The sequence below is a fragment of the Callionymus lyra genome, chromosome 17 (genome assembly GCF_982586985.1).
Source record: "Callionymus lyra chromosome 17, fCalLyr1.hap1.1, whole genome shotgun sequence".
In the NCBI taxonomy this organism is placed as follows: Eukaryota; Metazoa; Chordata; class Actinopteri; order Syngnathiformes; family Callionymidae; genus Callionymus; species Callionymus lyra.
Window position 1 is genome coordinate 6,739,090 of NC_141834.1, and position 25,399 is coordinate 6,764,488.

The 25,399-nt window shown below is 36.3% G+C and overlaps 1 protein-coding gene across 1 annotated transcript; it reads left to right on the forward strand.

Annotated features, from left to right (window-relative positions):
* The first annotated feature begins 3,472 nt into the window (after nucleotides 1-3,472).
* On the forward strand, nucleotides 3,473-23,710 carry stum (stum, mechanosensory transduction mediator homolog). The gene is made up of 3 exons (XM_087778786.1): nucleotides 3,473-4,049; nucleotides 16,368-16,550; nucleotides 22,296-23,710. The coding sequence occupies exons 1-3, from the start codon at nucleotides 3,839-3,841 to the stop codon at nucleotides 22,328-22,330; spliced, it is 429 nt and encodes a 142-aa protein (XP_087634912.1). The 5' UTR covers nucleotides 3,473-3,838; the 3' UTR covers nucleotides 22,331-23,710.
* The last annotated feature ends 1,689 nt before the right edge of the window (nucleotides 23,711-25,399 follow it).

Genomic DNA, 25,399 nt, shown 5'->3' on the forward strand with positions numbered 1-25,399 from the left:
AATGTATTTATCAATGACGTCAGATGGAAGTAATCAGCCTATACAATGACCCAATAACCCAAAACTTTCCTCTATTAAACTCAGACAAAACTGAGGTTCGACTAGTTTCTTCTGTTCCACAACATCCTAAAAAAAATCCCTAAGTGATGATATAGCCTTTCATAATGGACTGTCTCCTGATGCTTGTACCACTGCAAGAAGCTTTTTTCTTGATCCGGAATTGTCATTTAACCCACACTGAAAACTAATCAGACTTCCATGCTTTTGTTACCTGGTTTTATTTAACTATTTTTTTTATATTTGTATAAAAAAATCTATTTCAGTGCCGTGTCACAGTAAGGTCAGTCAAAGGCGGACATTATTACGAGGTGATTAATTGAAACGCCCTCGGCTGCTTGGTTACCATGACAAACCCACGATCCTTTTGTGTCTCAGGCAAGAACAGAATTAAATTGAATTACCAAAACCTTCGGCTAAGTAAAGCACAATTAAAATAGAGAAAATCGATATTTTATAACATAAGGATTAGTTGGCTGGTTTCGGTATCCTTTTTATGTGCTTGTCCAGTATTTAATAAACACGTTGACCACTTAAATGTAATATATTTTAATGTTTATTCATTAAAAAAAACTCTCAATAACCGTTTTTTCAGACTTGTCTAAGCCTCCTGAAACATTTCCTCGAAGATCATTGTGTAATTCAATTGTAGCCTGAACCCTAAATGAGAAAAGTAGGACACCCAGATAGAGACCAAAAACCCAGGGATCGATATCTTGAATAATTACCCGCAGCTTCTCTGGTTGCTAGGTGACCAGAGAAAGTGAAGGGAGCCGGCTTGATATAACATGTGATACCATTTTCAGGGTTGCACTGATTTCCACTGTGGTGGGTCTATATAAAGCTCATCCAGACAGAGTGGTGATGGGGTGAGAAGTGGAGGTGAGTGAGTGAAACGGAGGGCAGTGGCCAAGAGGTGGTTGAATATCTGGTGATGAGCTGAGAAAATGATCTGTGTGATATATTCATCACAGGTATGACTGCATAATATCAACTGAATCTTCTCTTGATAGTATAATAGTATATATATACAGTATATAATAAATAATTATTTTATATTTTTTCTTTGGATTTTATGACCCGTAGTTTCAGTTTGTTGCTCTATTTATCATCATAAAGTAAAACAATAATTATTAAAGCAGCAATTAGTAAGTTTCAAAATGTTGTTTCTGTCTCCACCTGGTGTCAGAACAGTGTAAATGCAATGTTGTGGAACCTCATTTGCCACATACCGCATTTCTATTTATTTACAAAACCAGATAAAGAGTCTTGTTGTGCGAGTATCAAATTGTATCTTCGTGGTAAGTTAAAAAAAAAAGTCTTAAATCTTAGTACCTCATATGGACAAATGATTTCTGACCAACTGTTAAATACAACTGTCCCTGGATTTAGACCTACCTAGTTTTGATATGTATCAGATGACTCCAGGAGAAGGACTTTCCTGTCATGGAGAGACTAGAAGGTAAGAAGGAGGGAAGGGGTGTGTAGATGGTATGTTAGGTTAAACCTCCAAATCAATGAGGTAGGTGTCGACCTGATGACTTTCATAACATCACCAGACTCCCCTCAACCACGCAACGCCAACTGCTTATATTAAGGAGCAACAGTACTCAAATAGAAACATGTCTTTCTACCTTGTTGCCAGATATTTAGAGATTGTATGAGTTTGTAAATGAAACAGTAAAGGATGTGGGATCAAGAACAGGAAATGACTTACTATTTTTCTGGAAATATTTTTCAAGACCATTTCAAAATAGTTGCAAGTTAAAATATGGTAAACAAGAAATCTCTTACTACTGCTGAAAACAAATGCTTGAATGGTGAATATACGTGCCCATAGTAGCTCTGAGCAGATTTAAGGTAGGTTGCAAAATACCCTTATGATGCTGGTGAGTGAGTTATTAATTTTGTTTCCCACAAAACAAGAGAGAATGACAGGAAAAGTTGTAGGGAAAAAAGTAGGGGCAACATGAATATTTAATTTACCCAAGAACTTAAAGGGAAACTAATGTGAAAAGCCAACTTTCCGGACTCACTCCCATGTTTCTAATGTTGAAGTCTTCCTCTCCAAGATGCAGTAAGTTCCCCATCATGACCATGTTTTGAAGTTATTACTTTTTAAAGTTCTGCCCCGTCTGAAATGTTCAAGAGGTTACGAGAGCAGAGCCCATGATGACGTTATAATGGCTTCACTCCTCCAGCTAGTTGTAATCACTGTCATGGTGCGGAAGGAAACCCAGGAGCAGAAAGTGTCTGTTCGTCAAAACTTGACCGTTTTATTATGAGCAGGCAGAGGGATCGTCACAGGTAGTCCAGGAATATACAGCAAACAGGTACGATATCCAAAAAACAGGTCAAGGGCACAGGCAGGCAGAAAAACGAGAAAACGGGAAGGCAAAACAAACTTGAATCGTAAGTCTTAAACGTGAAACACGAACTAGACAAAAATGGGACAGCAAGTGTGACGAACTGACAAAAACTGAGGGAGTGTGAGCAGAATATGAAAGCTGCCAGCAAACACTGGCAACTGCAGAACACAAGACAGGTGGAGACAATAACAATCAGCAGGGGGAGGGACCGGAAAGGAAACTCACAGACACAGAAGAGCAGGTTTCAAAATAAAAACAGGAAACACCAAGAAAGACACACGAGACATAACAATCACGTCCAGCTTTGTTTATACCACAACTCCCTAGAAGGGGGCAGCTTTCGGGATTAATGACGCTCTGTGACACATCTTGATGCTTTACCAATCTCAGCAGAGTGGGTGTGGTTATGGTGAACAAGATTGAATCTTTAAAAAAACAAAGTGTTTTCAGTGGGCGGGGCTTAAACACATTTTCTAATGTAAATATTTAAATGAAAAGAGAGTTTTCTACAAACAGACACATGACTAAAATAGACACATGAGTACAATAGAGGCTTTTCAAGAGGATCTTAAATGAAGAGATTAGTGTTAAAAATAGAATATTGACAACATGTCTTTGCGGTCAGTCAAATAGAGTAGTGGACAGAGATTTAAAAAAGTGACGAGGAGAGTGGACCCACGGTGGAATTTTCTATAGTGGAACATGCTCTGTTTTCATTGAGAGTTAATAGGAAGATACACAATGAATTACTGCAAACATCTTTTTTATTGACCTAAAATACATAAGGTTTACTCAAAATCTTCAATGAAATGTCGCTTTATTTGGCACTGTTTACTCTTTACTCTCCTGAAACATTTGCGACTGTATATGAGGTAAAGAAGTCTACGGCGTGAAGGAGCCATGTGTGGCTCTGGAGAGGTGGGTTGAAGACCACCCCCTGGTCCAGGAAATAAATGGTGACACTGTTCCTTTAAATATGAGAGCCAGCACCAGGAGAGAGAGGGAGTAGAATAGTAGAAGCACAGCCTGTCCCTGAGTGAGTGGAGCTCAATCCCTCTGACAAAGAAGAAGAAGGAAAAAAAATCAGGATAGGAGAAGAGGAATAGACTGAAAAAAGACTTTTAAGGGAATTTCTTCAATCTTTCTCAGGAGCATGTTGGACGTAAGCAACACACACTCCTGACCTGAGACTGTGCTGCCAACTTGTGGAACATTTTCTTGAAGAAAGCTTCGTCCACGGAATCTGACTTCAAACCACAATAAATACTTATTTATAATAATATAGTATATTTAACGACACCTGCAGACAGGTCATGTATTTACAGATCATACTTTGAATCTTGATTTTATAGTAAAGAATTAGTTGAAACTCAAATCAACATTTTTTTTTAATTTTAAGAGGAGGAGAAGTGATGGCACTGAAGGAGGCAGGGGGGGAACAGAGCTGTGTCAAAACAGGGGACAGTTTAGGGGCCAAGGCTGTGGTTGGGGCGACAACATCGTGCGGAGGAGTGGTGGTGGAGGTCCGGGAGAAGAAGGGACCCCTGAGGGCGGCCATACCCACAATGCCTTTCCCTCTGGCCGTCATCTGCTTGTTCCTCAACACCTTCATCCCTGGACTGGGTGAGTATTTTCTATCTTACTGTGTGTGTGTGTCTTCTCATTACAGAAAAATGTGTGTGTGAGTAAACAGGGGTTGGAAAAAGTGAAACAGGAAATTGGCTGGTGGTGAAACTGGACGACCAAAATGCATGTGAAGAATTCAGAGTACCACATGAAAATGCATGAAAACATGAGTCAAAACAGTTGAAAATGAAGATAAAGATAAATAAATCATGATTTAATACACATTTCTTTCATACAGTACCACCTTGACAAGAATCTGGTGATACGATACTTCGGGGACAACGATATGATATATTGCAATACTGTAGCAATAACGATGTTTTTGTAGTATTGCCCGAGTATTTGACTCTGGTGTTGTAGAATTTACAGACCACATGACACTTGACGAAATTGTGACTGCCTTCATTTGTTTTAAAAGCTGTTTGAGTCAACTGTATCCTCAAATACTCAGTCTTTTCCTTTTCCTCTAGCTACGGAAGAGGTTATGACTGCTGCCATCCAGTGGCCAGAGGTTTAATTGCAACACAGAAAGTAATGTAGTGAATATTCTCATGTAAGTTGTACTATGGAAAAAAAACAAAAACATATCTTTTCAATAAAAAAAAAAATGTTATCAGTATCGCGGAAAAAAAAACGTTGCAAGATTTCACTGTATATTTTCCAACCCCCCTACTACAACCCTGTAATGCTTTCATGTTCAGGTTTTCTTTCAGTGACATCTGAAACAGCAGGTGATATCACTGAAACCTTTGAAGGAGCCAAGGTCTCGTGATGGAAAGTTTCAACACAATTCAACATGATTTATTTACTCTATTTTGGTAAATAAGTTATGTTAATGTTTAACATATAGTAAGTAAGTAAGTAATATTTATTTATATAGCGCTTTTCGAGACCAGGGTCACAAAGCGCTTAGACAATCAAAACAATACTCAAAAAAAGTACATACTTTAAAGATCAAGATAATACTGAGAACAACACAGGAGTTCGAGAAATTCAAGGAAAAGCCTGAACAAATAAAAACGTCTTAAGATGTTTCTTAAAGGAGTCAGTAGACTCCATCAAGCGCAAAGAGAGAGGAAGATCGTTCCAAAGCTTAGGAGCAACAGCCTGAAAAGATATAGTGCATAAACTTGTAATGTATAGTTAGATATTTTAACATTAATTAGTACTTGCTAGCTTGTATGCTAGCTACAGTCACGTGCCGAACAACCCCGTAATCTTTTTTATTAAAAAAAATTAGAAACGTTTTTTTCCCATTATATTTTCATTAAATAACAACCTATATTTCCTTATGTATAAAATCTGGACACTTTCAAGATCGAAATAAAACATTACATATTTTCAAATGAATGAATTATGTCTCAAATCAAGACAGTCTTGTCTGTTATGGGGTGGATGGATTAATCTGCTCTATTAAAAAATTACAACTGAGTCAAAAACATAAAAAAGATAAAATAATAATAATAACTATAATAAAAATATGGATTTGTTTGACCTTTGTATTTTAAAATAAACTAGAAAAATAATTTTAGCCTTAAAACTAAAGAACCATTTTCAGCAAAGACGATCCGAACATAGCTGAAAGAAAATAAAATAATTCATCTTTATTCACGTACTTTCGAGCAGCCCCTCCCCCATTATCCATGTGACAAAGAAAATGGTTGGATCCCATTTACTGTTTCTTTTCTTCATTCTTGTAGATGTAATCACTTCAGGTGTTTATATTCTTTTTTTATTAGCTATTGCATGAGGAGTGATGGAGCCACAACATGGAGACCGCTGCTCACAGGGCATGATATAGCAAATAATACAGTAGTTGTTTGGTTTTATGTTTAGAACTCTCCATTCATTCTTTTCACTTTGGTTCTTTGTCTACCACAGGATTTCAATTTAGTTTTTTATGTCTACAAATTCCAGCCATATACGTATATATTTGACATATTTAATATATTGGTCCTAAACTGGACAAATAAGGAATATGAAGCTTAATTTCTGATAAAAACTAAAGGTACATTTGTTTAGACAAGATAAATTCCCAAGTAGAGTCTTATTTAAGAGCTGATATGTAGATCTTTATCATGTTTTCTCTTCACAACGACCAAACTTACTTACATAGACTGTTGTTTTTAACACACATTTCAAATGAATCATCGATGTTTAAGCTTCCTGATACTTTGATGTGCCAGGTGGAATTTGATTTGACTTACAATGCTCATCTGTTGTCTCAGAATAATTTGATTTAGGAGAGATAATCCCACACACACACACACACATATTCATATGCACACACACATACACCATGATCGATGTATTGATCAAGATTCAGTGGGCATTGCATGTTTGTTTCTATTTAATTTAGTTCACCCACACAAAGTAGAGGTCTCAGTCAGAAGTAAAAGTGGGGATCATGACACCAAACTGGTACTTTTGACAAGAGAGCCAATGTAAAAGATGCTAACCTCAAATTTTAAGAGACAATCATTTAAAAAATAAAAATGGACTAAAGCATCTACCACCTGGATATTTTGATTGCCTGTCTTCTGCTTTAAGGAGCTGCAGATCTACTCCTCTCCCAGATGTACAGGCTTAAAAACATTTCGTCCACCTGTACTTGTTGATAATGGTAGTACATGGACCAGTATACCGGGTGCTTTGCCTTCTTTTTTACCAACACATATCAGTGCAGGGAGGGCATAACTGCTGTCACCCGTGAACAAGACCTCGAGATACTCTCATTCTGGAGAAGGCTACCCAACATTCTCCGACTGAGACCAACCACTGAGTCTTAAAGGGCTCCACCTTAAACTGAAAGTCATGGTCTGATGAAGCCAACAGTACCACGTAGTCTTCAAAAAGCCTTCAGTGACCCGATCCTGATCCCTCCAAACCAGACCCCCCTGAACCCAGTTAAACTTGCTTACCAGCTACTTGGACCAAGCTCTGATACCCTATCAGGGTATCTGATACCCCATACTCCCGGAGCACCCCCCACAGAACTCCCTTAGCGACACAGTCGAATGTCTTCTCCAAATCTAAGAGCCTTTATCTTGTATTAATATTTATACTGTTCTTTAAAACATGTTCAATGTCTGTGTCTCCCCCAAAGAATTCAATAAAATACAATGTAAATCTGAGTGGATTTCCCCCAACATTTTATCAGGAATGTACCATTCGTACTAGTCGTAGGTCGCCGGAAAATGTCATTAAGCTACTTTTCTGATGGTGACGTCTTCTGTTATGTGTTTTGACATCCAAGGTCTTTCAGTTCTGTAGTTGAATAACTTCACTAACACGACAAAGTGAGATAAACATTTCTGAAAAGAGGAAATGAAAGAAAAAAATTTAAACCCATTGCACTTTTCAATAGGAAAAAATGAAAATCCAGCTGAATTATAATTTGTTATATTAATATTAATTGTTATATCATAATATTAATAACCCACAATTTAAGCAAGTTTTGCTCAAATTGTAGGTTATTAATATTAATATCTAGGATATATGTTTTGAAGATTTGTGGATTTGTATTGTGAAAGTTGACACAGTAGTACTACTGTATGTGTCCACCAACATTCCTTATTTATATTTTTTATTTTAGTAGTTATTGATGTAGTTCGGCACAAACTAAACGAAAGTATACAAAATGAGTTGTTTCAAGCAGTGGTTTTGAACCAGTTTTGATATTAAAATGTATAAAAAATGGTTGGTTTGAAATTGGTTAAGTTTTCTGTTCCTTGACTGAAGCCAAAAACAGAAAATAAATATGTTGGCAAGTATTTCTACTTTTGTTTCCTGTTTTCAAAATAAAAATCAGTGACCCTCCGGGTACCCGGACCTACTTGTTACTACCTACGTTGTTCTGTGTATCATTTAAAAATAGTATCATCTGACAGAATTTGTATTATTAAGTTTGTACATAACACCTATGAGAAGACTGTTATTGTAAAAAAAAAAAAAATGTCCGTCGGAGTTTAAATTAAACAAAAGCAACGTTAAAAAAAGCCTTAGATGTTTACAAAAATCTTCAAATTAAGATTATGTTGATAAATTATATTTCCCACTTGTAATCATTATTTTCTCCACTTTTTTAAATACTGGTATTTATATTGAAATCATTTTCTGTTGAAATTAAATAACATTTACATAATTACAACATGTTCAAATGTCAGTGAGTAGACCGTCAACAAAAAAACGAGGATTTATTCATGTCGCCATAGCGATGAGTGCTCTTCATGTTTACCCCATTTGTCCTCCTTATTGCTCTCCATCCCTGGAGTGTCTCCTCAGCAGTGATCTTTGTCGACAAATTGCACCGGGGATTCAAAATAAACAATGGTGAAAAGGTTTTTCTTTCTTTTAAGTACGTTTAATTTCGACTTCTGCTGCCACATATTTGAACCTTTCCCGTAGAATTCTGAATCACGGTTGAAATGCGTGTTATCACCTTGACACAGATGTTTTCTAAGAGTCACCAAAGTGCTACCAAAACACACACTCTGGGAGTGTGTATGTTTGTGCATCCACTGTGTGTTTGCAGGTTTGTCTGAATGCTTTGACATTTCAATGAACTAGTTGCCATGACAACGCTAACTCGATTGAACACAAAAAAAAAGTGTGTTTGTGTGTGTTTGTGTGTTAATGCCATTTGGGTCTGACTAAGACTGATAGCAGCTTTATATTCTCTCAAACGCTAGGCTTAAAATTAGTTTACAAATGTCCAATTCAATTTCTATTGCATGTATTTCAGTGCTATTCATGTTCCAGCCCGGGGGCCAATCATGGCCCTTGAGCAAGTTTTATGGCCGCCATTATAAAAGCTATCATTTGTGACTCGCAGTAAACAATATTACTTGTTAATAATCTCTTAACTGTAACGAAAAAAAACTCTAGGGAGTGGACGTCAATAACCAAAAACACCAGCACAACACATGCTAACATTTATAACAAGCTAACGAGGAAATGTAGCATTAGCTCTTTGAAATTGAGACACATGTCGTCATTAGAAGTGCGTCTGAATTCTTAGTATGCGAAATGTAGTGCGCCATTCACACTAAATTGGCGTATTGAACGCCCACAAGTATGGATCAATGGACACTTTCTACCCTAAACAGCCGCCATCTTAGTGTGAGCTGGTCGAAATCATCGTTAAAAAGTAGTAGAAGAAGAAGCTATCGCGTAATTTCCGGTTAGTGCGTAGCGGCAGTGTTTGATTTGAGACATACTATCTGTCGAGAATTTTACTAGTACTTAGTACGTACACTATCCTGATACATTCTAACCACCAGTGCACTAAAAAAGTTATGCAATTTGAGACCCAGCCCATCGCGGACTTCTTCGCTTGCTCTGGTTTAAAGTACTCATTAAGATAGTGCACTTACTTGCGCAGTGCTCAAATTTCAACAGGCTAGTACCTTCTCAAATCAAACACTGCCACTACACACTAACCATAAATGACTCGACAGCTTCTTCTTCTACTATTATTTAATGATGATTGCAACCAGCTGTAGGAACACTATCACTGACACCTGCTAGCAGCACGTTTTGCAAGTTTGGATCAAGAAATATGAAACGAAATATTCGCGAGATATTTTTTGCCGGAATCAGCACGAGGACGTGTCATCCTCCTACTGCAAGCTAGAAAATGCCCCTGTTAGTATATGCATAAATATATATATATATAAATGACGTAACTTCTGTTTACAACGTCAACTTCACTAAGATGGCGGCCGTTTAGGCTAGAAAGTGTCGATCCATGCTCAGTTTTGTGGGCGTTTATGTACGCCAATTTAGTGTGCATGGCACACTTTATTTCGCATACTTAGAATTGAGACGCATTCACGCATTAAAAATACTAAATTTAAGTACGCAAGTATGCGATTTGAGACACAGCTCTGGGCTTAAACGAACAAAGCAATTACCAAGACACAGGTGAAACAAATTGAGGTGATTCCAACATTTAAAACATTTGTGAGCTTAAATTAGCCTCTGAGCGGTTTGTATTTTAGCCCATTTAAAGTATTTTAAAGTGTATTGCAAATATGTATTTTGACCTTCTATGACCTTATATGAGTCAAAGATGGTGGTGAGACCAGACAGTGTAATGAGAACGTGAGAATAAACTGGAAATTGAACTGCCAACGAGCAGAAGGAAGTTACGCATCATGACATCTGCAGACAGTCGACATCTACATTCGACTCAAATACAGACATTAACTTGGCCTCGTCTGCTCATCCTCCGTCTCATTGTCCTTTTCAAATGTCAAGACGTGTGAACCTATAAAGCTTCTCTTCTCTTTGTAAATGATGGAGGACACGCTTGCTGCCGGTGCGACGGCTGGTGATGGACGGAGGTGAAAGAGGGCGACTCATTATTGTGAGAAGTGGAGGACAAGGTTAAAAGACGTCCGGCTGATATTAATAGGATTCATCTCTTCACTTCAGTGGAAATCATTTACACTCGACTCAAGTGTTTTCTTTGACAAGCTGCCTGTCAGTCTCTGAGCCAACGTGTTGGATTTTGTTATTTGGACGAGACTTAAGATGTGTTAAAGATAAAGGTTGAAGATAAAAGTTGATGTTCATTTCATGTCTCTGGCAGATGGACTACATCGAAGAAGAGGCTGTTTTTCAACACTTGCACTTTTTGCAAGCTGGTTCTGATCCAGAATTGAGACTCTCAACACAAGTGTTTGGCAAACTCCTTGGACAAAAACATTTCCTCTTACTTTTTGCTTTTTCCTAAGCTAATGATTACGAATGGCGTTTACATTTTTTCCCGGTCTTGTACAACTTTGGGTTCTTCTGTGAATGGATTCTTCTTGACAACCTCACCCGTGTGGATTTAATATTTTCTTGCTACTTGTTTTCATATATGTGAGTGTGGAATATGTCAGTGGACAGACAGATGGATGAAAGAATTAATGGATGGATAGATGCAAGGATAGTCTGATGGATTGATGAATGAAAGAACAGCTAGGCAGATAGACGACAAACAATGGATGGATGGAAGCACTGAACTGAAGGGCTGTGATTTTGGATGAATGAAAAGATGGATGGATGAGAGATGGGTGGGCGGGTGGATGGAAGAATGGACTAGAAAAAGAATGAATGGATTGACAGATGCACGAATGGATAGGTGGGTGAAAGAATGAGTAGAAGGACAGACGGATGGATGGATGGATGGATGGATGGATGGATGGATGGATGGATGGATGGATGGATGGATGGATTAATGGAGAAGTGGATGGATGGATGGATGGATTAATCAAGGAATGGATATATGGATAGGTGTGTGAAAGAATGGAAAGATTGAAGAATGGATGGAAGGTCAGACCAACAGATTGATAGTTGCAAGAAATGGATGAAATTACGGATGGATAGGTGTGTGAAAGAATGGAAAGATTGAAGAATGGATGGGAGGTCAGACCGTCAGATTGATAGTTGAAAGAAATGGATGAAATGACAGAGGGATGGATAGAACGATTGACAGAGAAAGAAGAAAGGGATGGAAAGAGGGACGAATTCATAAGTGAGTGAAAGAATGGATAGATAAAATAATAGATGGGAGGTCAGACGTACAGGTGAATAGATGCAAGAAATGAATGCAAGGATGGATAGATAGAATGATGGATGGAGTAGTGAAAGATAGAGGAATAGTTTGATGGATGGAAGAATGAATGGAAGGATGGATGGATAAAACCACTGAGCTGAAGGTTTACTGACGGAGATCAAATTCAAATACTTTGTCATGTTTCTTCATCAAACCCATTGAGGTGAGAGACAGTTAGATAACATGTTATCTGGAAACACATATAGGAGGTAATAATACTCGTTTAAAGCCTTACTAGTTTTGTATTCATTTCCTTTTTATTTTTTAATTTGTCTTGACTGAGAAGTTGAACTTTTCATTTCCAGATTTCATCTTACAGACGTTCAAGGTCTTGTTCTGGCGATCCACATCGTGGCCGACGCATCGAATGAAACTCACAATAAACCTCAAATCACTGACAAATAGACCAATTAATGCTTCATTTATGCTCATAGATGTGTATAATTAAAAGTTTAGAAGCTTTCTATCCGCTTGATTATCTTTGGTAATGTTTTCTCAACACATCTTAAAGACGCCCGTGTTGGTCTGTGTTCATCTTCTGTTCTTAAGATCAGATTTTTACTTCTCCTGGTCTTCTGTCTTCTTCAATGGTTCACACTCTGTGATTAACCTCCTACGCTGCCAGTGGGTGCTTTGTAGAGTTCTCTGTGTAATTATAGTCATTTGTCTGGGTAATTTCCAGACACACACACACACACACACTTTCTCCCACACATCTGACATACAGAGGATCCAAGAGAATTTCACACATGACTTAATTCCTTCTTAAAAACCATTTATTCATTCGTTATTGTTGTAACAGTGAATCCCTGTTTAACCATTCGTCCACTTGTACGATCACATTTTTCATTTTAGCCAATTATGTGCACCCTATGCCTTAATAAACCTTCTAGATTAATATTTATTACTAGGCAAAAACAATCCATCATAACCCATAGACTTAACAGCCAATATAAACTCAATTATTTTAATTGTTTCATTTTTTAAAAGGCGGCGGCTTGACTCCGAGTATCCCTGGATATGAATCATTTCTTCATCCAATATTGTTTTCATGAGCTTCATTTTCATATCCAGTCATTGTCGATCCCTAAAGAGCCGGTTTCATCTCACTCACTAATTGCAAAGCAGATATTTAACTTTACACTGAACGATCATCAGTCACTGACTCTCCAAACTCACTGGTAATTTTTTATTTTCTAATTTAATCTGGAAACTGTCTTCTGCTGCAATCATTAATAACCTAAATTAAAACTAAATTATTGTATTTTTTAATCACAAATCACAAAATGAACATTGGAGAATAGCGCGTAAATTGAGAGAATCCTGAGTCATTTTTAAGACATTCATATTATTAAAGACTCTTAAAAACCTACACATTATTTCCAACCTCAGGCATAAAACCTTTGATTAGTATTGTCCATTTCAAAATAATTGTTTTCTTTTCCTAAAATATAATACATTTGCTATTAAAATTGAGATTTAGATAATTGTATTGCATAATAAGTGTAACACAGTGGTATATTTCACCTCAGAAGAACTGCAGCTAGCTCTACTGTTTGCTAGCTAAGCTAGCAAAATTTAAAAAATCACTTTTCTTTTACATTTTAGTCAAAGAATATAACAGAAAATGTTAATGGTTGGTAAATTTTACACCAGGATAACTGCATTGCTATTTGCCAGTACAACTTTCATTAAAAAATGTACTTTTAAGTTATTACAGGTTGTACATTGTATTACTGCAGCTAGCAGTGCTATCTGCTAGCTAAGCTAGGAAGAACATCGCTAATTTAAAAGTCGTTAACTTTAAATTTCAGTAGTAAAAAAGTGTTAAAGGTTGTAAATTTTACCCCAGGTTTTCTGCAACTAGCACTACTATCTGATAGCTAAGCTAGCAAAAATGACACTTAGTTAAAAATTGCCTAAACTTTACATTTCGGTTGGAAGAAAGTGTTACAGGTTTTTTAATTTTACCATAGAATAACTGCAGCTAGAATTGCTAACTAAGCTAGCAAATACGCGCTCAATTCCCTTTACTTAACAATTTATTTATTTTTTAAAAGAGAAGTAGGGAATTTTATTTATATTTTATGACATGTTTTCTGCATAAAATTAAATCATGAACAATGAAATATTTGTTTTTACTTTGTTTTGTTTTTTTCTTGAGAAGCTGCCCTCGTTTAGAAGTCAGTAGGAAATACTTGCTTGAGACCTTGGCTCCGGCAACGATTTGAGTCACATCACCGAAAAAGTATCTTTGTATATAAAACTACAGGATGAACATTAATCATTAAAATAATTCTGAAGAAGAAAAACACATCAAGAATGATTTGCTTGATAACATCAAATATCAATCTGGTGTAACGAGAAGACAGAGAATAGTTTTAGACATGAAGCGTCATCTCTGCTATGAGCCAGATCCAGTGAACATGCAGGAAAATCATGGCACTGTCGATTTATTTCCATCTTTCTGTCAATCATGGCTCATGTTCGGAGGTTGGCGTACCGAGCATCTGCTGGTGGGCGTGGCCTCTGTGGTCTCAGCAGTCCGACCAGATCTTCCTCGCCGTCTGTGATCGGCTTAATCTTGAAAAATTCTTCATTTTTCCCTCCACGTAAACACAACTCTAGTTTTCCAAACGCTCTATTTTAGGCAGCAGCTCGTAGCCCCGGAGCACGACAGGACCGGTTCCAGACGGGGCTCAGAGGAGGCCATGTGAAAGTAAATATTATGCTCCATGTTTAGATTTGTTCGAATTATTGGGGGGAAACTTGAAAGTGCCTTGAGCTCTCACGGAGATAAGTGATTGTTGGACGCTCGTAGGATAAGATATCAGGAGATGTGACTTGTTGCTCCTGAGGAGGAGGAGGATGAGGAGGAGGTCGCTGCCACCAGGGTGGTCATCTTTCTAAAGTGACTCTGATCCATATCGATGAAGACGTTGAGCAGAAGTGAAGCCAACAAACGCCCACCAGCAGCTCACAGTCTCTCTGGCAGCTTCACGGGTGAAAAAAAAAAAAAAAGTCATTGAAATATTGTAGACATATTTATCGCTGCTTACATTATACTGCTGTGAGATCAGGACAGAATATTGTTACTACAAGAACAGATAAGTAGCTTCATACGTACAAACATTGTTGATAAAATTAAATGGCATTTAATGAGGTAGGTGTTCTTAAATGTTGTCCTGCTACACATGTGTTACCGATCTTTAAAAAACATTAATTTGATTTTTTTTATTTAGAAAGTAGCTTCTTTAACTTCACGTTATGTGGGTTTTTGTTTTTACTCAGAGGATATTTTGTCTTAAAAAGTTTTGTTTAACATTACCTGGATGTAAAAAATTTAAAAAAAAATCCGCGTTAAATGATAATAACACTTTCTATTAAAGTAGTTACATTGTAATTTTGGTGTTCAAATAAACTAAATGCATTATTTGTAATTGCAATGTAATAACAAGTGTTCACATTTTTACATAAAGCTCTTAACGTCTACCACTTTACTTTATAAATGTAGTTATATGTATGCCATAAATCATTGTATACTAAAATAACTTATTTCATAAATAAGGGGTGTGAGAAAGAAAAGCAAGACACGGACGTATATCGATATACTATATTCATATTTTACAGAACTGTATTGATAATAAGAAAATCTATATATTATTTTCATCATATATCTTTTTTGGTTTATTTATATTCAATTAAATGTGTGTAAAATAAAATTCTATTTATTATTTAATTGTTATTTCTTAGCCTTATCATTCTAATATTCACAGCGTTTGATCATTTCGGTGTTGCAATTAAACTGACGGCCACTGGATGGCAGCAGTTGTTACGTCCTTAGCTGGTGAAGTAACAATGAAATCTCGCGAGGCGATGACTGAGGACGAGAGGATGGTTTACAGCCGGCTCAAGCTACTTATCAAACGGATGTTTAGGCATATTTCGGTTTTTAGTAATAACTACCACCAAAAGTAAGTAGAACAAAAGATAGCACTAAAAAAAATGTGGAGGTTTTTAAACGCAGCAATCAAGGGGAACAAGGATCAGGTGAGACGGAGACACAGGTGACACTAATCAGGGAAATCGGGTCAGGAGCACAAGAGGAAGTCAATCAGGACTTCACAATAAAACCAGGACGTGAGACGAAAAGGGACAAAAATGACAAATTAAGTCACGGGTGGGCAGTTAAAATTCCCCAGGGGCCACATATATACTTTAAAACGTTGTAAGTGACCACCAAGACGATAGAAACCAGCAAAGAACAAAATGTTAAAAAAAATAAGAATAATATCATATAATAATAATAAAATCTGTATCGTTATGATAGGGTATTTCATAACAGCTGAATAAGATATACTTGAAAATAAAGAAAATATGACAAAAGGCATGTGTTTTTTTAAACATCTCTTTAATTGTAAAAGCAAAAACAATAAAATAAATGAGAAACCCACCAGAATATATATTTCATTGAATAATAAGAGCTATTGTAGTAAAAATAAATAAATGTATAATTTTTTTTATGTTATACACAAAAGAAATGAAAGACAAACCGAAACGTCTTCTGTAAAGCAATTAAAAATAAAAACCTGGACATATGTACTCAAAGGTTTTTGTGGGTCGAGACCCCTCTCCTCATCAGTTCCATTCTCACTAGAAGTACTTCAGCGTCATCTTCTCGTAACAATGGTGTGTCTTCTCTCTCGCAGGAACCTTCATCTCCGCCTTCAGCGTGTTGTGTGGCGCTCGCAGCGAGCTGATCTCGGAGCGAGGGGTTTGCTGCGTGTTCTGGCTCAACGTGGCGGCGGCTCTGATCCAAATCCTGACCGCCATCATCATGGTGGGCTGGATCATGAGCATCTTCTGGGGGATGGACATGGTCATACTGGCAAGTCAGTGTCATCAAGTCATTCGATATGTATTCGTACACAGGTTTAGAATTCACTGTTTTAATAGTGATGTGTTGATGAGGCCTCATGATTCACAGTCTTTTATTTTGAAAAGCCACCAGGTGGCGCTCTTTCCTTCATAATCTTGATATAATTTTCAAACGTTAAGCGCCATCTAGTGGCTATATCTCCTCTTCTTAGTCAAATAGAGGAGTGGTGTCTCACATTGTGGCTCTGATCCAAGTCTACGGCGGATGAACCAGCTTCTTAACCCAAGAAAAAAGGTTATTTATAATAAATTGTTAGTAAGACAATACAGTGTTATAAGTTGAAGAGTTTTAATATTCCAAAGCACGTGTCAAACTCAAGGCCAGTCGGATGGTTTGGCTCGACTGAAAGTAGATCAGTGTTCATGTTGATATGATGACTTGTGAAGCTGCTTATGTTTAAGATAAGATAAGGAACTGACATTGTTGATGTCAACAAATATACAGACTTCCAATAACAGTAAAATTGATGTTGAAGAAAAGGAGGTTTTTCTTTTTATAAACGAGGACAAACACAGAGATAAATTCCGACTCCTACTTCCTTTTTATGGCTAATAGAGTTTCTGATCTAACTAAATTCTTGTCATAAAGAACAGATTTGTTCCTGACTCCCCCTACTGCTTCAACGTTGTAATCGCTACGGTATACACTGAAAAACTGTTCGTTTTACTGTACACTTCCTGAAAGCTTCCAATCATGAAAATGAATGCAACAGCCGTCTCTGACCAACTGCCATAAAGCGGTTTGGTGATCATGTGTGTAGCAACCATGCTTGATCTGTTGGCTCATGCAGAGTTTAGTAGTGAAAGGAATAATACAAAATAAAAGCCATGAGTATGAGTCAACATGTTGCCCTTTTTGTTCCTAACTTATGTGAAAACTGAATGAATCATTTAGGAGACGTTGTTAAGATGTTTGAATCCAGATTAGATCTTTTATCTTTCACTTAAAGTCTTAAACATAGTTACCTTTCTCTGTATCTTTCCAAAAAGTTGCTTTAACACTCGTCCTCCGTATCACTTCCTCTTGGCTGGCATGAAGGTGAGTCGGTGGGGGCCGACCCAGCACTCCCACCATTAGAAAAAAGACAAAAGAATATTTGTTTCTTTTAAGGCATCGTCCACTTCCAATGTTTGCATTAAAATATATTTTATTGATCTCTAGTTAACAAATTACTAGTTGCTCCAGAGAATCACATTCTGCCCCTTGACTTCTAATCACGTGGCCCCCATGAAGTCGAACCACATCTAGAAACTAACAATTATTTTATTTTATGAATCATATATTTTGTTTTTATATTATTATTATTATTATAACTAGTCTCTAAATATGACTATAGTGTTTTCGTTTCAAGAGTTTTGTTCGCTTTGTTTATACAACGAGCCCCTTTGGAGGTGGAGACTTCCGGGATTGATGGCACGCAGTGACAAACCTTGATGCTTGACCAATCACACGTTAATCTAACCTCAATAGAGTCCAACATCTATTTAAGAGTCACTTAAATCAACACATATGTTGATCTTTAAAGGTAAACAATATGAAAATATAAGTTGAGAACATTTAGCTTTATTTTATCGCTTAATTTGATAGTTTTTGCTTCTTTATTTTTTGGCCCCTCGCAACAGCCTCTATATAAAATGTGGCCCCAGAGGAAAAGTAGTTTCCAACCACTGCTCTTGAGCCTCATGAGTCTCCGTCTTTCAACGTTTTTTAGGTGTATTTAAGTGGAGAACCACTGGAAGAACCACGTTTTTGACTTTAGAATTCCGATGTTTTCCTCCATCAAACATGACTCCTGTACTTCCTTAAGAGCTCAAACATCCGAAGCTACTTCACCCACCATCAGAACGAACAAAACGCTTGAAGAATCTCTCGGTGAATCTGCCTGCGAATCGCAGCGTACATACGACCGTCGTGTCGTTTGTCGCCGCAGATCGTGAGGGAAGAAAAATAGACGCCCGTCTCTCGGCAACGTCCTTTGAGTTAGCGCCACCATCTCCGAGCCTCTTTGAGATAATTGCCGCCTCCATCGCGTGTCGCTCAGAACACGCGTGTGCACAGAAAAGATGTGTGTGGGTGGGCGCGGCGGCCCCCCCTGGTGTGTATTGTTCGCCACTGCTCATTAGGGCCTCGCCTTTTTCTGCATGACTCGCTGAATATTGATGCTGCTTGTATATTTGTGTTACTTTTTCTTTCGTAAGATTCAAAATCAATTTCCTCGCTTGCAACGATTTGTTCATTCGTTTTATTATTTCCTCCGTAATGACGGGGGTCGCTCCTGTCCACCCACTGATTCCTTCTCCCGGTTTCTTCAATTTAATGATTGTTTCTATTTGATGTTGCCACCACCCTTGCTCCCCTCTTTCCCTCCCCCTCACGTTATTCCTCCCACTCTCACCCCCGCCGCCTCCCACTCCATCCCTTCATCTTCACTTGTTCCTCTTAATTTCTCTTGTCAAAGTCTTAAAAGCTAACGTCTGTTTTTTCTGTCTTTTCCATGTCTCTCTCCTCCTCCCTCGATCCACGGACCAAAAGTCTCTGATGGTAGGTTTTCGCTAAATCGTTTCCCACACTGACAAAAAAATGTCCCGGAATATATTCTCGTGGCGTTTAAGCCAAAAAGTATGCGACAGGAATCCAATGAAAAATGATGTGAAAGCAGTTCTGGGACGACTCCCGAGGGATCAGTGGAAACTGAAACTGTACAAAATCACATTTTTCACTCATAGGAAACAATTAGACGAAATAAAATTGACAATAATTGCCTATTTTTGCATGCGTACAATGAATATTGATTTAAAACTGATTACATTTTCTTCATAATTGCTCAACTTCTAAGTTTAAATTACACAAATGGCCGACGTTATCCCAGAATCCATTGCAAACTTGAAGTGACTCAATCAAAATATTATTGTGTGTGTAAAGTGTACATTTGAAGCAGAATTCCATGAACTGAGTTTAAGTGTTTTGATAATTAAAGAGTTTTTTAATGTATCGTAATACTATTTAATACTATCGTAACCACCTTGAGATGGACTTGAATCTAAAGTACCATGTTTATGATTTAGCTTGTTGCAATATTTGCCAAATTAGCATCAATAAGCCAGTTTATATGTTAGCACGTTAGCAGGCTAGCATAGTGCTGCAAAGTTACGTCAAATGGTTTATCGGTTAATAATACTTAACCCGTTGTTTAGACTATCTGAACAATTTCTGGCGAATTTAAAAAGTCAATTATAATTTTTCACAAGTAAATCCTTTTTAATTGTTTTAATTTAGCTCTAAGCAACAGATGCTAAGAAAAACTGATTACATTTTCTTCATAATTGCTCAATTTCTCAGTTTAAATTACACAAATGGCTGAAGCAATCCCAGAATCCATTGCAAACTTGAAGTGACTCAATCAAAATATTATTTTAAAAGCATTTAAAGTGGCTCTGAACTAACGTTCTGCTGATAATAATACAAACCGACGCGTGTCGCTTCTGTTTTTCCAGCATTTCTTTAGTTTCCTGAAGGCCAGGTGACCCAAAACCAACCTGACTGACATGTTGTGATTTCTTTTGTCGTGACCTACTTTAGTTTTCCCACAAATCTCACAGATGAATCATGTTGTTTTTTTACTCTAGATGTCATTTTTATATAATATTCCAACTATTGTTCGTCCAGTCTTGCATCCATTTTCTACAGTTATTATAATAAATCAATTATTTTCTCGATATTTTATGTATAGTTTTGGTCTTTAATGCAGTTTTTAATTGAGTCAGTCAACAAAAAACTAAAATACATAAAGTGTTCTGGAGCTTTGAGTCGTTAATAGAACATTTTCTGATCGACGAAACTTGTCGAAATTGAAAGTAAACTTCATCAGTTTGAGCGCACTTGTGAATTCCGAGTGCACATAAATGCAGCGTTTCTCCAAACAGCTGCTTCCCATCATCCTCGTCAACATCCTTGTTAAAAGACGTCCAGGCCCGCGTCCAACTTTCCACTTCCTTGTTTGAACTTTTCACTAGTTTGTCCTTTTTTTTATTCGTTTTTCCAGACTTAACTGTCGGCAGATACTTTGTGTCGTACGTTTCCGTGTTAATAGCAGTCAAGAGAGAAGCAGCTTTAATCTCATGCTCCTCATCGTCTGCTGCTGATCCTGCTCACATTCTGTTTTCATGCTCAGAAACAATATTCATAGATTAAAAACAGACAAATTCATCAAATAATCTGTTAGAACACAACCTGCGCTCAAAAACAATCAAATATTCATAGGTTAAATCCAGTAAAACTACCAACTCTAATGATGGAGAAATATTTATACTGTTATATCTATACTAAATGTTGATCCATACTCTAAATATAATTTATTTAGACTGACAACTATGGAGGAAGATTTGTTCTTTAATCATTTAATTAAAATAAGTTGCTTCAATTTAAAAAAAATAACTCTGACTCTGAGTCAAAATAGTGTATATTTTTTATCAGTTCTGACTTAACGGTGGGGTAGATAATCCTTAAAACATTGTGAGCAGGCTTTTTTCATCTCAAAAATCAGGAGTCTTAAATCCTATTAAGACCGATTCCAACAAAAATGAAAGATTTAAATGACAAGTTATCGTCACTCAATCCATAAAGAAACCTTAACAGACTTTAAGTCCAAATATTTTAAACAACAGTGACTTCCAATAATCAGTTGTCATTAAATCAATCTGTTCCGACTTAAAGGTGAGGTAGATCATCATCAAAACGTTGTGAGCAAGCAGAATTTGAATATTATAAGTCCTACATCCTGTTGAGACAAGTTCCAACTTTTTAAATAGAAAACATTAAACAACAAGTCATGGTCACCAAGGTGATTTATTTGAGCATTTCTGTAAATAAAAAAAAATCTGTCAATCTTCGGAAGAAGAAATAAGATCACAGCAATAAACACATATATTCACACAGAGCAGGAATCATTAAATTAAAACATTGGCGACTAAAAACAGGTGATAAGTGTATTAATGTTTGTAAATAATTTCTACATTGATTTGTTTATTAAATAATTAAATTCATTTCTGTATTTAAATTATTTTTTGTATCAATAATTTGATTTTCTTTTTAATAAAAAAAATGTTTTTGTTCGTTCTACACGGATTTTGATATTTCAAATTTTATATATTTTTTCTAAATTCAACATTTTGTGTCTTTTGTAGCCTTTTAAATGCATTGTTATTTTAATAGAATTTTAAAAGGCTACTAATTAAAGAAATAAAGAATTTAGAAATTAAATTTTAGAATGATTGGAATAAGAATATAAAAAAGCATTCTTCTTGAAAATATTCGATTTTTTATTTTGTTTATTCAATTATAACACATTATTGAATTCAATTAAATCAACTAAACCTGTCAATATAGATATAATTAAATCCAATTTAAATTAAATTTGACATTTGATATTTTAATTGGGATATACTGTACTTCCATAGTACATTTCTACGAAAAAAAAAAAAAAAAAGATTCTCTCAGCAAAAGAAAACGTATGTTCATCAAAGAAAAACCTGAATCTGTGAAGGTCAAAAAACACTGAGGTGTGAAGGATGCTGGTAAAAAAAAAAAAGGTCATGAAAGGAAACAGGATCTCACTTCAAGACTCCATCTTCACCGACGTTCCTCGAGGACAGACTTCAAATGTCTGGACATCAGTGAAGATTGTTCTTCTCGCCCTCAGGCTGCAGAGACCAGGGCGTCCCTCAGGACGTCTGAGCCGTCGCTGTGAAACGTGGAGCCGCCCGAGCCGGGCGATGACCCCTGACCTTCTGTTAGCGAAGGTGCGAATACTTGGAGATATAACGAGCCCCAGGAGACAGAAGAAGAAGAAGAAGATGAAGTTGCCTTTTTTTCCAACCAAAAAAAATCCAACGTATGCGCGAAGACATTGATGTGCTTTAAGAAACAGTACCACCTGCTGGAATCAGTGAAACGCGGGCGCTTTAAAAACCAAGTATTTGTTTGTCTGGCTCATGTTTATCAATTATTAAATACTATTTCTGTGGAAACAACGTGGAGTGAGCTCACAAGTGTACATTTGAAGCAGAATTCCATGAACTGAGTTTAAGTGTTTCGATAATTAAAGCGTTTTTTAATGTATCGTAATACTATTTAATACTATCGTAACCACCTTGAGATGGACTTGAATCTAAAGAACCATGTTTGTGATTTAGCATGTTGCAATATCAGCCAAATTAGCATCAATAAGCCAGTTTATATGTTAGCATTTGTTAGCATGTTAGCAGGCTAGCATTGTTGTTGCAAAGTTATCTCAAAGGCTTTATCAGTTAATAATACTAAACCCGTTGTTTAGACTATCTGAACAATTTCTGGCGAATTTAAAAAGTCGATTATAGTTTTTCGCAAGTAAATATTTTAAAATTGTTTTAATTTAGCTCTTAGCAACAGATGCTAAGCAAAACACAATTTAAAATGCAACTGAGCTAAAGTTAGTTGCTGCTTTTAATCATCGTCTAGTTTTGCCCTTTTGTCACAATATTCTACAAAACTTGATGTTGTTTAGTTACTAAAAAGAGAAGGTTGTAGCATAAAAGAAGCAGCTGAGATTTGACCCGTGAATGTTAGCTACATTAGCCGCTAACTTAGCTCGACCAAGCTTAGCATGAACAAAAACTTTGGCGGCAAAGTGTGTACAATTGTAAAGAAAACTCTCTATGATGCTCTATTATTTTAAATAAATGCCTTACAGAACAGTCTTTTAGCCTGTTAGCCCTTCTTGAAAACATGTGACATATTGACGTCTGTTTGTGTGAATTTTGCCTGTTTGTAAAATACTACGTTTGATAAATCATGAAGTTTGTATCGTGTACAATATTTTGCATGCATATTCAGATGTTGAACTGTTTAAAATGAGACAACACAAATGCACACATTCACTTGTAGCTTTGACAGGAAGTTCCCTTTTACGTGAAACTTTGACTTAATTTCATGATTATTTATTTTTAAAAATTAAGTATTACTGCAAGACTTTACATTTTTTTAATGGTCAAACAATGTATAAAACAAAAGATTGCGTTGGAGGTTACACGGGGCAGAGGGTTCTGTAATTGAAAAATAAATAATGTGGAACTTAAATTTGTTTTGTTTGTTATTGTTTGTTATTCTCTCATAAATCCAGAACCCAAGATTTATTTTGTCATGTGATTAGGAAGCATTTTAATCATATTATTTATATATAATCTTTCCTTATTGACATTTATTCATGATGTATTATTTCCAGTTGTCTTTACACAGATTGAATTTAAATGTAATTTACTAGAATGAAAATGGAAAATCGTCTTGAGGAAAAACAAAAATCCGACTGAGAAACATTTCTATAATTGCCGGACCAATCCTCCCGAGACGGAGAACAACAGAAGCCCAAATGAGTGGTTCTGATTAAACCCCGTGAGCTTCTCACGTCCTGATCTGCTGCTGTAATGAGGCAGGAAATGAGTCTTTGCAGGTGCTGCGAGAAAATATGCTTCTCAAGAGCGTCCAGTTTCAACTCTGGCCGACATTTTGGATATTCATGAGAAACGTTGAGGAGGTGATTTTCTGTCCTTGGCCCCCGAAATTATCTAGAGATTTGATTTAGGAAAGGATGTTCCAGAAATAATAGTCTGGAAAAAATAAAACAACCTCTTAGATTCACCACCACCAAATTTAATTTAGAAAGGATATGACATATACACATAATAAGTAGTTGTTGAGTTATTTTCTTTACTTATTTTATCACATTTTCAGGGGCCACATGGAAAGCTCTTGTGAGGGGCCATCAAGCTATATAGGTTAAAGTACCGGTTTCAAAACAGACTTAATAAGTAACAATTAATTAATTAAATTTTTTTTAATTATTTTTTGGTAAAATAAAAATAAAAAATACAGACATTTTTTACTAATTATATATTTTTATACACCTGGAGAATGAATAATTAGATTAAACAATTAAAAATGGATGTAAAAATGTGACATAATAAAAACAGTAAAGACCTAAAACATACTATAATATTATATAATAATATAATATCAATAATATTCCAAACAAATGTCAAAGTAATTAAAAAAGATTATTATTAAAGTATCATACTTCTACTTTGACTTAATGAGGGCCACAAAATGACAGCCAGCGGGCCACAACTATTGTTCAGTTTTTATTGCAAACATGGTCGTGTTCAGATTTCAACGTTGATAGAATTAGGGTTTTTCTCTGGCTGTTGCCATGGTGACGTCAAGACGCAACAATACCTTGGCATGTTTACATGACGATTGCGTTGTACCTACATGACAACATGGACATTCTCCCAGTATTCTATATAATTGCATGACCATCACGTGATCACACAAGTCTCTATTAAAGTCTTTGTGTAGGTCGTTACCATGGTAACCAGACGACAGGGCTACAATAAGAACACACAACATGCAGGGGCTTCTTTACATTTCCTTTTTTTTCTTTACCTAATAAGGAATTTGCAGAGTCTGAGATTTTCCTTGTTTTCCTTGCTAATGTAAACAAGATGTGAAGCACAGTTTCAACACTGAGACGTTCTAAACACACACATTTGGTCCCGGAGAGATTGTCGCTTTATAAGACACATGACCAGAGATATTTGAAAACACTTTAATTTACAAATGTGTTTTGAGAAATATTAACAAATACATTCGTAATAACTATTAGTTTAGTATTATAAGCAGGTTCAACCTAAAGATTTAATTACACATAGTAAACACAAAAAGAAACAAATTGTATTGTATTTTATTTTTTATCCCTCATCAATTCATCTA

Coding starts and splice junctions, on each gene's coding strand:
- stum (XM_087778786.1), top strand. CDS start 3,839: ATGGCACTGAAGGAGGCAGGGGGGGAACAGAGCTGTGTCAAAACAGGG. Junction 4,050..16,367: donor CACCTTCATCCCTGGACTGG/GTGAGTATTTTC, acceptor TCTCTCTCGCAG/GAACCTTCATCTCCGCCTTC. Junction 16,551..22,295: donor GGACATGGTCATACTGGCAA/GTCAGTGTCATC, acceptor TCTCGCCCTCAG/GCTGCAGAGACCAGGGCGTC.